The sequence below is a fragment of the Rhopalosiphum maidis genome, chromosome 1 (assembly GCF_003676215.2).
Source record: "Rhopalosiphum maidis isolate BTI-1 chromosome 1, ASM367621v3, whole genome shotgun sequence".
NCBI classification, from domain to species: Eukaryota; Metazoa; Arthropoda; class Insecta; order Hemiptera; family Aphididae; genus Rhopalosiphum; species Rhopalosiphum maidis.
The window spans coordinates 80,867,907-80,881,934 of NC_040877.1; the positions used below are offsets into that span (position 1 = coordinate 80,867,907).

At 28.3% G+C, this 14,028-nt stretch overlaps 2 protein-coding genes across 5 annotated transcripts; one reads left to right on the forward strand and one right to left on the reverse strand.

Moving 5' to 3' along the window:
• Positions 1 to 576: 576 nt before the first annotated feature.
• On the reverse strand, positions 577 to 3,779 carry LOC113559361 (polycomb protein EED). The gene is made up of 9 exons (XM_026965089.1): positions 3,527 to 3,779; positions 3,208 to 3,465; positions 2,965 to 3,098; positions 2,472 to 2,643; positions 2,191 to 2,323; positions 1,967 to 2,130; positions 1,385 to 1,624; positions 1,143 to 1,295; positions 577 to 1,070 (listed from the first exon to the last, which is right to left on the reverse strand). The coding sequence occupies exons 2-9, from the start codon at positions 3,232 to 3,234 to the stop codon at positions 861 to 863; spliced, it is 1,233 nt and encodes a 410-aa protein (XP_026820890.1). The 5' UTR covers positions 3,235 to 3,465; positions 3,527 to 3,779; the 3' UTR covers positions 577 to 860.
• Positions 3,780 to 4,896: 1,117 nt separating this feature from the next.
• LOC113559360 (heterogeneous nuclear ribonucleoprotein R-like) lies at positions 4,897 to 13,003 on the forward strand. Of its 4 annotated transcripts, XM_026965087.1 has the most exons (12): positions 4,918 to 5,584; positions 5,734 to 5,881; positions 7,146 to 7,378; positions 7,436 to 7,540; positions 7,610 to 7,786; positions 7,864 to 7,999; positions 8,072 to 8,277; positions 8,361 to 8,510; positions 9,819 to 9,967; positions 10,181 to 10,275; positions 12,425 to 12,638; positions 12,869 to 13,003. In XM_026965087.1, the coding sequence occupies exons 2-11, from the start codon at positions 5,740 to 5,742 to the stop codon at positions 12,631 to 12,633; spliced, it is 1,602 nt and encodes a 533-aa protein (XP_026820888.1). In that variant the 5' UTR covers positions 4,918 to 5,584; positions 5,734 to 5,739; the 3' UTR covers positions 12,634 to 12,638; positions 12,869 to 13,003. The 4 variants fall into 4 exon arrangements, with proteins under 4 accessions (XP_026820885.1, XP_026820889.1, XP_026820884.1 ...); XM_026965084.1 differs by having other exon boundaries at positions 4,897 to 5,584; positions 5,714 to 5,881; positions 7,864 to 8,277; XM_026965088.1 differs by lacking the exon at positions 12,869 to 13,003 and adding an exon at positions 10,368 to 10,385 and having other exon boundaries at positions 4,897 to 5,584; positions 7,864 to 8,277; positions 12,425 to 12,561.
• Positions 13,004 to 14,028: the final 1,025 nt, after the last annotated feature.

The following is a 14,028-nucleotide window of genomic DNA, read 5'->3' on the forward strand; positions in this document are numbered from 1 at the left end:
ATTATAGCAGTGCACGATATGCAATGGCGTGTCCAGAACTTTTCTTGTGGCTGCATCACGTCACAAAAGTTAAGTTCAGAACGGTTTTATTTTCTCCTCATATTATAATTTGATCTATTTAAGTTTTAGTATTTTTATTCTAAATGACTAATTTTAATATTTTTATAATAAATGGTAGCTTACCTTTTATTAAAACATAAACTCTTTAAATATTCAAATCTTTCATTTTTATTGAAATGCCTACTTTAATCAAAACTAATTTTTTTTTGAACTATAAATCATATTTTTATTTTTTATTGAGCATCGAACTTATACTAGTTATAAAAAAATGTGGGTGGGCACTTGCCTGCCAGGCCCACCCCCTAAATACGCCACTGACCATATGTCAGAACTTTATATATAGGGTACAGCTGCTAAATAAAAATAAAACAATATCTTTAATGACTATTAAAAAATGTCTAATAAATTATAATGATAATTTGAATACATTTTAAACATTTATTGTGTGTGTCACTGGATTAGTGATTATTCATTATTTTGTATACTTATATTATAGTGTTTCTTAATCATTAAGAATGTTGATGTAGAAAATCTATTTACTAACAATAATAATGTTACAAAATTAAATTTATTGTGGTTTGTGGCTTTTAAAATAGCACATTAAAAATATCATTATTATTTTTATTATTTTGTTTTTGTAATACTATTTACATAAATATGTTTTGGTGTATAAAAGAGTTATCTTAAATTAACCAAGAGTTCTTAATATTATTAACAAGAAATTAGTCATAAACAAATAAATTTAAGCTAAAAATAAAATAAAATACAATAAAAAGGGATATAAAAGTAGTAGTCATGTTTTAAGTATTGCTTTGCAATCGATCCCAACGCCAGATAGTACCATCGTCACACACACAAATCAAAATGTTTCCATCGCGACTGAATGTAGTTTGGCGTATAACTGTATTACATTTTGGATGAGCTAATGTGGTTACACGCATTGAAGCTTGGTCATTAGAATTTAAATCCCAAACGTATATTTTACCAATAGTATTGCCTAGTGCTAATATCTAAAATAAAAAAAATTGTATTTATTAATTTCTTTAACATTAATAAATTTTATTTTATTGTTATGTAAATACTTTTTGGGAGAAATCCATAGAAAATCTGATAAACCATACATCACAATCTTTAAAGTCATAGTACCATATTTGTGATACTGCAGCTTCATTTGGTTTGAGTTCAGTATCTTTTAGATGACCGGGTTTCCAACAAACCATACAATTTTCACATGACTAAAATTCGGTTTTATTATAATATGAAATTATATATTTTATTAAATAATTATTTAACTTAAAAAAAATATGTTTGATGTAATAATTACCTTAGAAATAACATAATCACCAATCCATCTTACACAATCAACATAATTTCTATGTATGTCACGTGTTGAAAATACAGGAAAATGTTCCTTAATAGTATCAAAAGGTCGAGCAGACCTATTTGGATTAAAAGAATATGATTGTTTAATAGCATCTTGGATATAGTCTTTGTCTAAACTCCATAACTTTAATGAATGATCCATTCCACAAGACATTATACGATTACCATCAATATTGAAATCCTAAGTTTATAAAAAAATAAATCAATCAAAAAATCATAATGGTTATATTTAATAAATAAATGTACTCCAATAACCTTTTTTTTTATTCAATATCATAAATATATATTTTTACATTAAAAATTACAGTAACATATTGTAGGGGGATTATAATAATTTACTCTATATCCAAATACAAATTGCATTCATGGCTTATGTGTACCTGACTGGAATCACCTATAGCGCTACAAACCATCAGTCACTGATCTAATTTAGTGGTAATTATGTTACGTAAAATGAATGAGATAAAATGTGTGAAATCGGCTTAAAAAAATTAACAATAAGGAAAATAGATATTTTAATTACCGCTGAGAGAACTTCATCTCGATGACCTTCGGCACCACCAAAAATGACGATACACACATCACTTTTGATGTTCCATAAACGCAAAGTATGGTCTTTAGATACTGATAGTAACATATTTGTATCAATTGGATGAAATTGTAATTCATTAATTGCTTGTCCATGACCTAGGATTAATAAGATTAATTTATTTATCACAAGTAAATTTGTATAGTAAATAATTATACCAATATAATGTCGAATAGATGACATAGTGACTGGACTAAGAATTCGTATGATGCCTCGATTACCAGCAATAGCCAAAAGTGGTTTGCCGTTTTCATCTACAGACCATGCACAAGTATAAAATGTCTCATTTGTCTACACATATATTTTATATATTAAGGATAATTAACAAAAAAAATAATTTAATTAGATACAAAGTTGTAAAAATAATAATTCATCTATACCATAATAATGTATTATAAATACATATATATATATATGTATATTAATAATAAAAGGATACATCTGGATCTGCATAACTTTGCAATAAAGTAATAGAACCATCATCTAAACACTGGTAAACTGAAACTCTATTACTGCCAACAGATGCAAATATCAATGGTTGGTCTTCATTTAATAAATGATTAAATTGAACACCAAATAGTGATTGACCATGGTCTTCTCGTAATGCACATCTGTTAAAACAGAACTGGTGTTATAATCATAAACTCATAACAATCATAACTTAATTTAAAAAAATAGTATTGGCCACTATGTAGCACCACTTAGGGCCACTATGGATAATTTTTTTTTTTTTGATAAAATTTATATTATTTTCTAATAATGTTTTGCTATTCAAAATATTGTATGTATATTGTAGTTATTGTTAAAATAAAAAATTGATTTTATAGAAAAATTAATTATTAGTTCGAATCAATTACAATTATATTAATATAAGATTATTGTAGTGTACATTTTTTTAAAAAATAATTTGTATTATTAAGTTTAATACATACGAAAATTTGTACTGAAGCTTAACATTTTTGGTATTATTGGAAGGTTTAGATTTTGTTTTTCGACCTCGTCTAGCTGGTTCATGACTTCGTGTTGTGAGATCAGTATTCGAGCTATCTATGCTTGATGTGTCATCCTAAAGAAAGTATAAATTATTTTATTCTGATAGGTGTAATTTTGGTATAATAATACAATAACAATATGATGTATTAATATCAAATTTAAAAATATTAAGGGAAACTTACAGACTCTATTAGAATAACGTCAGACATGTTTACTATTATTCAATATAAACTATCTAAATTTTGTGTAAAGACTAGATTATATTTTTAATGAACGTTCAATAAAAAAAAATGTTTCGACTCAGAAATCCAGTTTTTTTAAATTCAACATGATGGCTGATGGCATATTGGCATGATAATTTCGAACAATGATAATTGATAATAATATATGAGACGCTTTTGGTGATATGATAGCAAGCAATCTCGACAAGACGACAACATCTGAAAAAAAAGATGTTTTAATTTATCAATTTTATCGACTACTTAGAGGTTTACACTTTACAGTTTACAAGTTTTCCAAAAAACTTAAAACCGTTGCGATTTTCTAAAGAATTGTTCTGTATTGTAGCTTAAAATAATAACATCTTGCTAGACCTATTGATGTTAAGCAGGTTAGGGGAGTCCGTTTCTCACGTACGTATTTCACATCATGTTCGTTGCGAGTCGATCGAGGGAGCGAAATTTACAATTGCAGTATTCTGTAATAGATTTTTATTAGATTTATCTATGCACTAGACGAGTGGTGTTTGGAAATGTGAAATACTACTACAAATAACAATGATCATATTATGTGCTCTGTTATTGTGTAATACATAATAGAGGAGGTTTTTATGACAAACGCGCGTAAAAATACTAAAATTCAAAGGTCGCACGCGGCTCGGTCCATCCGTATTAATATATATATATATGTACCATGGGGTAGATATAATATATAGGTATATATACAATACATGTGTATATATATTTATTTTATATATAAATGATAAATATAAATCTATATATGTAGCTGCTGATGTAGGTATATCCTATTATTATACTTATATGTATACATGGGCAGGTATTTAAGGTAGGTAATAAAATATTACATAAAACATCAGCAGCCCTGTTCAGACAATAATTTTGCAGAAAGGTCCATGGGAAATTCGTGTCCGGTCTATACAACGGCTGAAGATAAAGACGCTAGTGCAATATAATAATGGTATAATAACGGTGCGGGGGACAATGTAATATGGTAACCGTATATATAAATATATATATATCATAGATAATATTATATAGGTAGTCTATTGTGTGCAAAGGAAAGAACGGACCGATATAGCGATGAGAATTGAGAGTCCGTGTCATCTATATAATATATTATATTGTGTGTTGGTTGTTGATCGGCGGGTGGGTATGCAACAGGAGGGTAAGAATAAAAAATGCTTCCGCAGTCAACAATCGCGGTTTCAGATTTGCAAGGGGTTACGTAGTATTAGTGTAATGAAGGGGTTAGGTGGGGGAGGGAAATAAAATATAATTTCGAAGAAGAGAACGTGACAACGGTGTGTTCGGTAGTTGAACGGGTTGGTGTCGCGGGAGGCGGTTTATGAATTTTTTACGATAAAATACGATATTATTGTGTACACGAATGCACAATATTATAACGTAATGTGTGCTGCAGCTGAATATGTAAGAAAAGCGCGCGGCCGCGACCGGTTTTGGTTGGCACCAATGTGGTTTGCAAGAGCCGTAACACCCGGTTCGACCAATGGGGACGCGAGGATTTGCGAAAAACGGTTCCTGGATCGTTTTTTACAATTTTTTTTTTTTTTTATTCCACTTGTTTGTTTTTTTTCCAACATTTTTATTTCACGTCCCCGTCATCCCACCGCATACCACATTATACCACGATATTATAGTATTATACCGCGTACGCCGTTCTCCCGCAGCGGCACCAACACAGCGTCACTTTGCCGAATTCGACCAATTCCTAACCCTTTATCGTTCGGTAATCGCCAATCGGTGCGATTCCGCTGCTGTTGCCGCCGTCGCCCCGGGTATAAGCGCACGCACTGTCGTCAGCCGCTCGAAATCCGCGCTCGGTCCGTACGACGCGACACGGTTTTAACGACATTATTCTGTATCGCGGTGTCGCCGGCCGCCCACAGTTACCGCACGCCACTACGCCAGCGACAGACCGAGCGTACCTGCTAGACGAATAACAACGCTATATTATTGTAATTTGTAACCGCTCCGACTCCACTCGAACGCACGCACACGCACGCGACTGTGCGCGCCAACACACGCATACCGGCATATCCGTTGTCGTCTTGTTCCGTCTTTCTTCAGTCTTTTTCTTCTTCTTCGGCGATGCGAAGTAAGCTGTACTATCGACTATTAAATATCCAATAGATACCTTCTCCGCCGCCATCGTATGTGCCTGATGAGACGCGCGTGCTGAAATTCGAGACGTCGCTACAGCTACGACCACAGCCACAGCCACCGCTAGCTCCGTCACGACTACGACCACTGCCACGATCGGGATCTACTTCACTTCCGCAGAAAACGTCGATATTACATCGTGAGTTAGCCCGCACACACCACTCGGGCAGCTAACTTATCGGCTACAAAGCAGTGGCCGAAACGGTTGTACCGCCCTGATTTCCCGTCCCTGTCCGTCGGCCGTCTAACCTTTTTGCTCGTCTCACAGTGTGTTTTGACGTTTTGCAGTCCGGTATGGAAGTCAACAACGCCAGGTTCGACGAAAACACGGACGAGTCGCCAGCTGATGCTCTTAAGTCTGATGACCACAAAAAGCTGCTCGAATATGGCATACATGAATCTGTTGCCGACAGACTAGACGAAATTTATAAAAGTGGTAAGACTATGTTAAGATTACATTTTTATTTTCTGCTTCAATCCCCTAAGCAAACGTTTGGAAAAACAATTCTATATTATCTTGGTAATACATCTTAGTACAAAGTAATTGATGTATGTAGAAAAATTTGCTTTGCACCATTTGAATCCAATTGATTCATTTATTTATAAATCTTGTGCACATAGTTTAGATGTACCTAGTCTTCTTGGAGAAAAATATTTAGTCTGCTTGTAATTGGGCCAACTCCGTGTATATTTTATTACCTAAAAGTCAGCTTGTACCTAATATCCGTCGACAGTAATCAATGTTTAGTTGATTTTTACATAATTTAATATTGTTGGTTTTAATATGTTAAATATAAATGTTTAAATAATTTTAGTAAAATTTATCATTTAAGAAATATTTCATAAGTGCATTTTGTTAAGAGGGGGTAATACTAACTCTGCCAACTTATTGATATTATAACATTTTCTTAGGTTATTATCTTAACATAGTCATGTTTGGGATATTTGTTATCTAATTAAATTATAATATCTTATAACATTCCTATGCACTTAAATATGATATAATTTATATACTGTTATATAGGTATAATCTATATATAATATCTTAATAAAATTAACCTTATAATATCTAAAATTTAAAATTTTTTATTTTGTTATTTTAAAATCATTAAAAATTAATTAATTTGGGTGCTTGGATATCATTTTATCTTTTTTCTTACCATAACCATTGTATTGTTTTATAAATTTTGCTAACAGAATATGCTAGATATTGTATAACAAAATAATAGAAGAATGTTGTATTGAACAATTTAAATATTCAAATGTTTTTATTAATTGTATTTAATTAATTAATTTAATTTATTTAGAAATAATAATTGTTTGAAATTAATAGGGAAACAATTTCTAGGGAAAAATAAGTATCATTATTTTTTATTTTATCTATAATTGGTTTATATTAAAATTTAATATTTTACTACTTAAGAAAACAATGTACTCATAATATTGCCTAATTTAATGTAGTATAATATAATGCAAATTCAACTCATTTTTAATGTAAATAATGTAATGCCGGTTAATAACCATCTAGTTGATACGTTAAAAAATATACCATGTGCATGCACCTACCAATGTAAATTCAGTTTATTGGGCATAATAGAAATATAATTGACATTCTGTAATCTAAATAGTCAATTTGTAATTTTAGTATCAGTTATTTATTAATTTTACCAATTTTTATATAGCTTAAATTATATTTTTAGGTAAATTAGCACATTCTGATTTGGACACTAGAGCATTAGATGCTTTAAAAGAATTTCCTGTGGATGCAGCTTTGGGAGTTCTTTCTCAATTCCTTGATAGCAATTTATTACATGTATCTAATAAGTCTGCATATTTATGCGGAGTAATGAAAACTTATCGACAAAAAACAAGAATTACCCCTCAAGAACAATTTGTACAACCACCCAAAGGGCCAGAATTTGATAAAGTCAAGGTATTTTTTTGTATGATTTGTATAGTAGTACATATTTTTACTTTTTTTTATATTTAGGAAATATTAGCTAGAACTAACTATAAATTTGATGTGACAACTGGGCAACGAAAGTATGGTCCACCTCCTGACTGGACTGATCCCAAGCCAACTGCTGGTTGTGAGGTAAATTAAATATTTAAGGCAACTATAGTTAAACATATTTTTTTTACTTTTTTAAAAAAAAAATTTTAGGTATTTTGTGGGAAATTGCCAAATATTGTGTTTGAAGATGAACTGATTCCATTATTTGAAAAGTGTGGTAAGATATATGATTTGAGATTGATGATGGACCCATTGTCTGGTACTAATCGTGGATATGCTTTTGTTACTTACACTACTAAGGAAGAAGCTGAAAGAGCTACTGTAGAAGTAAGTATTTCTTTTTTGTTATTTGCCAGTATTGTTGAATTTTTGTACTTTATATAATACAAAACCTATTATTTTAGCTTGATGGTTATGAAATTAAGCCCGGAAAAAATATTAAAGTGAATATTAGTGTACCTAATCTTCGTCTTTTTATTGGGAATATTCCTAAATCAAAAGGAAAAGAAGATATTATGGAAGAATTTGGCAAAATAACAAGTAATTCATTATTGCTTATCATTGCTTTTTTAAATTATTTAATGTTATACTATATTACAACATTTATTCTAGGTGGACTTACAGAGGTTATAATCTATAGTTCTCCTGATGACCGTCGAAAGAATCGTGGATTTTGCTTTTTAGAGTATGATTCTCATAAAGCTGCTTCTGTAGCTAAAAGACGCTTAAGTGCTCCTAATTACAAAGTATGGGGTTGTGATATAATTGTAGATTGGGCTGACCCTCAAGAAGAGCCTGATGATGAAACTATGTCAAAGGTAAATAATAATATTAAATTATAATATTGAAATATTAGCTAAAATTTTATATGATTAAGATAAAATGTAAATTAATGTTTTAGGTTAAAGTGTTATATGTTAGGAATTTAACTCAAGAAGTGACTGAAAACCGTTTAAAAGAAACTTTTGAAGCTCATGGTTCAGTGGAGAGAGTAAAAAAAATAAAAGATTATGCTTTTATTCATTTCAATGATAGAGGTTGTGCTCTCAAGGTAATATTAAGTATGGTTTTATATTATTTATTTATTTGTTTGAAGCAACCTAGTAGTATAATATATATTATATTAATAATTGGTTAAAATTATAATATTGTCAAAATAACGAAAAGTGAACGTTGATAGGCAATGAATGGAACCTAAATTTTATTTGAAAAATCATCTGTTCTAGATGTGGCTTATTAATTGTCAGTTTTAAATTTTTTGTGATCTCGACTAATGTGATAATGGGCTATATTCCATGAATATGTAATTACTTATTTAAAATTTTATATTCTTATACAAACCTAAACTGTCCCAATGGTCTTTGTAATTATGATCCATAAATTAACATGTGTTAGTGTGACTTGAAATGTTTTTTTTTAGGGCCATTGGGAAATAAGTTAAACATTTATTTATTTGTAAGTATTAACTTAATGGGCATCTATCTTTTTACATAATATATTGTAATAAAATACGTACAGATTACAGATAAACGACGCAAGTGATAATCATAGTCTAACATATGAATATAACATAGTGAATAATAAAATTGATCTGTATGTAACAATAGATCAAGTTGCATAAAAAAATATAATGATGTAAACAGAATATAAATAGTATATTAATAAAAAATAAAAAAACAAAGATATACACTTTGATACAAATTGTATTTGTTAATATTAATACTTTTGATATTAAATAATATGTACTACAGTTAGTTTTAGAATAATTAATTTATCTATTATAAATGTTTAATAGTTGAGGCGTCTTTTGATATGGCATATTTTAAAATAAATTTCTTCACTGTGTTTAGATTTTGTTAATATTATAAGATTATACAGGATATGTTATCTCAAAGATAATACTTTAATAGTATCTAGTATCTAGTCATAATTCTTATACTAAAAAATTAGAATTTACCTTTTGATGTAACTCAATAAGGTACTGTTAAATTTAAATTGTGAGGTAGTAAGTGACTAAATTATATTATCAAGAATAGGTATATATATTGAAATAAATTACCTATACTACTCGGTATACTCTGTTCAAAATGAGATCATGACTCGACAGCTAACTTGTGCACATGGGCGTGGCTTTATTTTATAATAGTCTTACAGATATTTGACTCGTTGGGGTTGACAAACGGGTGTTTTCTGACCCCCCTGTGGAGTTACAATCTCATTTTGAATAGAGTAGTAAATCATTAAGTACAGTGTTTTCTAAAAAAACTGTTAATGCTAGTATTTATTTCTGTTATATTGTGTATAATTTGAAATAAACCTAATATTTTATTAAAACATAATTATTTAATTTATTTTATAGGCTTTGGAAATACTAAATGGTAGCAATTTGGATGGAGCTACTTTGGAAGTATCACTAGCTAAACCTCCATCAGATAAAAAGAAGAAAGAAGAAATTTTAAGAGCTAGAGAACGTCGTATGTTTACTAATATGCAAGGCCGTGCTTTTGGGTAGTTACATTATTCTTAATAATCAATTAAATGTGAAAAAAAAACAATACTTTGAATTTTTTATCATTTATACTAGGTAGTTAATTTAATATTTCTTTTGTACTTAATATTTAATTTTATATTATTTAAACTGATTAAAACACTTAAATTCATATTTAATGTATGAATTGTAAATTTTTCAATTTTATTTATTAATGTTTTAATTAATTTTAGATTGATGCCACAGCCATTATCATTGATGGGTGCTCCAAGACCAGGCTATCGTACTGTTTCAAATAATTTACGTATGGCTGGTCGAGGTGATTTCGGTAAGTTTTTTTTTTAATATTTTAGTGTTTTAATTCAAAGTTATAACTACATAATTATAATTTTAAATATTTTATTTGTTTATTGATAACAGTATTGGGATTGGTCTGAGGTAATAACATAATATTATGATGCATGCACATTAATGTTTGCATGTTATAGTTATACATTTAATAATTTTAATTTAGAAGTATAAATGACTAAATGTTTTGTTTATTCAAATTTACTTTATTTAAACTGCAGTTGATTTTTTTTTTTTTTTAATATAATTCGGTACAAGTTTAAAGATAAATAAAAAAATACTTCACATAAATTTATAAAAGTTAATATTAAGAAAGATAATTTAAATTAATGTTCTTATAAAAATGATTTCTTATTAAAGGTAAGCTAAGCTAAGTAACTTAAAATAACATAACACTATTATAATTTGATTTTTATTTTACACTTAAGTTTTCAATGTAATTATAACTTAAGGTGGGTACCTATAATTTTTTTTTTTGAAATTATAAATAAATAAATACAAATTATACAGATTAATATCACTATTTAGTATTCTGTTATTATCATACAATTATTATTTTTTAAATAAATTAATCAATTTAGGTAAATATTAAGAAGACGTTCTATCCATATGTTTTGTCTCTGTTTTACTAGCGTACATCATAGCAAATTTGCGTTCAGCAGATGTTAGTTTTAATATTAGAGTAAAATTATCTATAACCAAATTTAAAGGTAAGAATATTATCTAGAAAATGTCATGATTTTGTTGATATTATCATTATAAAGTTTTAGTATTTTACTTAGCTATAACTCACTTTAAAATTATAATATCAATATGACATTTTCTAGATAATATTCTTACCTTTAAATTTGATAATAGGTAAATTTATTCTAATATTAAATGTATCTCAAAATGTGTTCTGTTGAATGCAAATTTGCTATGATTTACATTAGTAAGCCAGAGACAACACATGCGGATATAATGTTCTCTATAACAATAAGACTAAAAGTTTTTATTTTTAGTTTTTAAACATATAATGTTAAAAAATTTAGCATTGCATAATTTGCGACAACACCAACATAAAATAAAATATTCAAATATTTGGAGTATTTTTTTTTTTTGCATACATTTTACTGTTATTTAAGATATACTTATTTATCAAAAAAAGAAAAAGGATTTTGTTAATTAGTTAAACTTAACTAATCACTGGTTATAAGTTTCTATTCAAGGTTATAATCATACAGTTATACTTAATTAGTATACAGTCTTATCATATTATTTTATTGAGCGTCCTGAATGTAAATATACCAACATCAAAAAATTAAATAAAAAAAAATTGTTTTTCGTCTCCCTATTTTTATCTTTCAGCTGTATAAAATTAGTGAAGCCTCATTTGATGGTTTAAACCAACAAGTAGAAGAAAGTGAAAAAAAAAAATCATCCCATATTGTGATCCTTCCTGGTGTATCCATTCATTTCTTTTGCATGTTACTTTCATTCCATGACGTCCAGAGTACAAAGTGATTCCAACAGCATTTATTTTTCTTCCGACTATTTTTTACAACAACTATTGTGCTGACTATATTTACTCAAATAACGAAAAGATAATTTTTTCCATGATGCCTGACAGTATGTGTTTTGTCAGTAAATGTATCAATTCAACAGAAACGATGATGGTAATTTTATGTAACATAATATGTGAATTGTACAAATTGCATTTAAGAGGGTGTTTACAAAATATTATATAATATATTTTAAATTTTTGTATAATGTTATTATTCATTAGAAGAAACTAAAAATAAACTATACAGTATTCCTATGCATACTCTATTAAAAGTTCCATTATGTCATATAAAATATAAAACACCCTCTTAAAATTATTGAGTGAAATTGTTTAGTAGATACAATCATTTTGTTTAATTAGATTTTATTGTTTTAAATTTATAAATTAGCATTTCAAGTAGCTAAAAGTATAAGTTTTAATTTTAACCCTAAATATGTATTTTTATATGTTATATGTATACAATTGTTATACTAAGAATTTTGCTTGCAGATCTGGTTTTAATTAAAAAAAAAAATTAACATTTGAATTATTTAATTATTTAATATAATTTTAGTTCATGTTATGGTTATTTTTCATTATTTTTTAGATTGGCCATGGGGATTTAATACATGGATGTGGCCTGCAGGCCGCTGGGATGCTGGGGCTGCCGGTCCTTGGGGAACCGCGTCTACTGGAAATAGACAATGGCATGGAGTTGCACCAAACAATCGGTCATGGGGAAATAACGGCGGTGGCCGAGTCGGCGCAACTGGAAATAGTAGCGGCGCTTCAAGCCATGGGAAGTTTACAAGATAAACAAGGCAAGTTTTAAAAAATAAAATTTCATTACTATATCAGCAGGAGTATTGATGAATTAAGGGAATTTATTAATTAGGTTAATTTGGATAACTTAGATAATTTAAAGCTTTATATTATTGATACATTAAAATGTATGTAAAGTTATATATTTTAATTTTAATTTAGTTCTAATTATTAAATCACTTGATGTTCACCTAATAATTTATTTAAGAAGTATTATTTTTTTTTCCAGGTGAAAAGAGGTCTGATAAAAGTCTCCAGAAAGAGGGGGGTCAGCGCAATCGGACCCGCAACAGCTACAGACGTAAGGGCGTCGGCACGAACGACTGGATGGGGCGAGAGCGAAAGCGCTGTACACTTGATGTCAGTGACTGATCGCAAATGGTAGTTCTAAAATATTTTAGTACTTGCCATTAGTATCTCAATTTCTCGCTCATGTTACCTAATTTCATTGTTATTTAGATATATTTTTTTTTTATTATTATTACTTCTTTCTTGTCTTTCGATTCATATATCTTTATCAGAAAGCTATAAGAGCTGTGTTAATAAATTGTTTTTTTTTTTTTTTTTAGTTAAAAGCTTAAAACTATCGACTATTTAAAATTTTTGTTATTTTTTCTTAATTTTTTTATCTTGTTAATTTGACAAAATTTATTTTTAAAACATTACCAAAATTTCTCCCCCTATTTCTGGAGGCATATTATATTGTTTAGGGGGACTAAAAATTTGAAATACAAGTTTTCACTAAACATTATTTGATTTCTTTTCGTATTCAGTCAAAAACAACTAGACTTGTGTATTATAATTTTTTTTTTTTTATATATATATATATATAATTTTTTAAGAGACTATACCTCAATTTTCTTTACTATAATTAATTACTGCCCATATACATAATTTAATTATTATATTTTTTTTAAATTACGCTTTGCTTTCAGTTCATACATTCAATACAATAGCTTTAAAATAATTGCAACACATTTTACATTATTGACATATTATAGTATTTGACGCTTTATAATTATTATACTCATGTAATTTTTTTTCTTTTTATTTGTGTAAAAACAAATTTGTCTTTAGCAGTTTTGTCCTTAAAAATGTTATTATTATTTTTTATCATTATACTAGTACTCATAAAACAATAAATAGAAAATAATGTTTAAAAAATAAATGAATAATTGTTTTCTATTAGTATAGGTGAAACTCCTGGAATCCTTCACGGTTCTACAACTGTATAAATCAATTTATATAATCATTTTATGAGTTAAGGTATAAACTGTATTCTTGACCGTTTAAATTTATTTTTATCCTCGTAATTTTAATTAATCCCACATAATTTACAAGGTAAGTGATAGCAAAAATTAATGGATGCATTAAAAGCAATTAAATTAC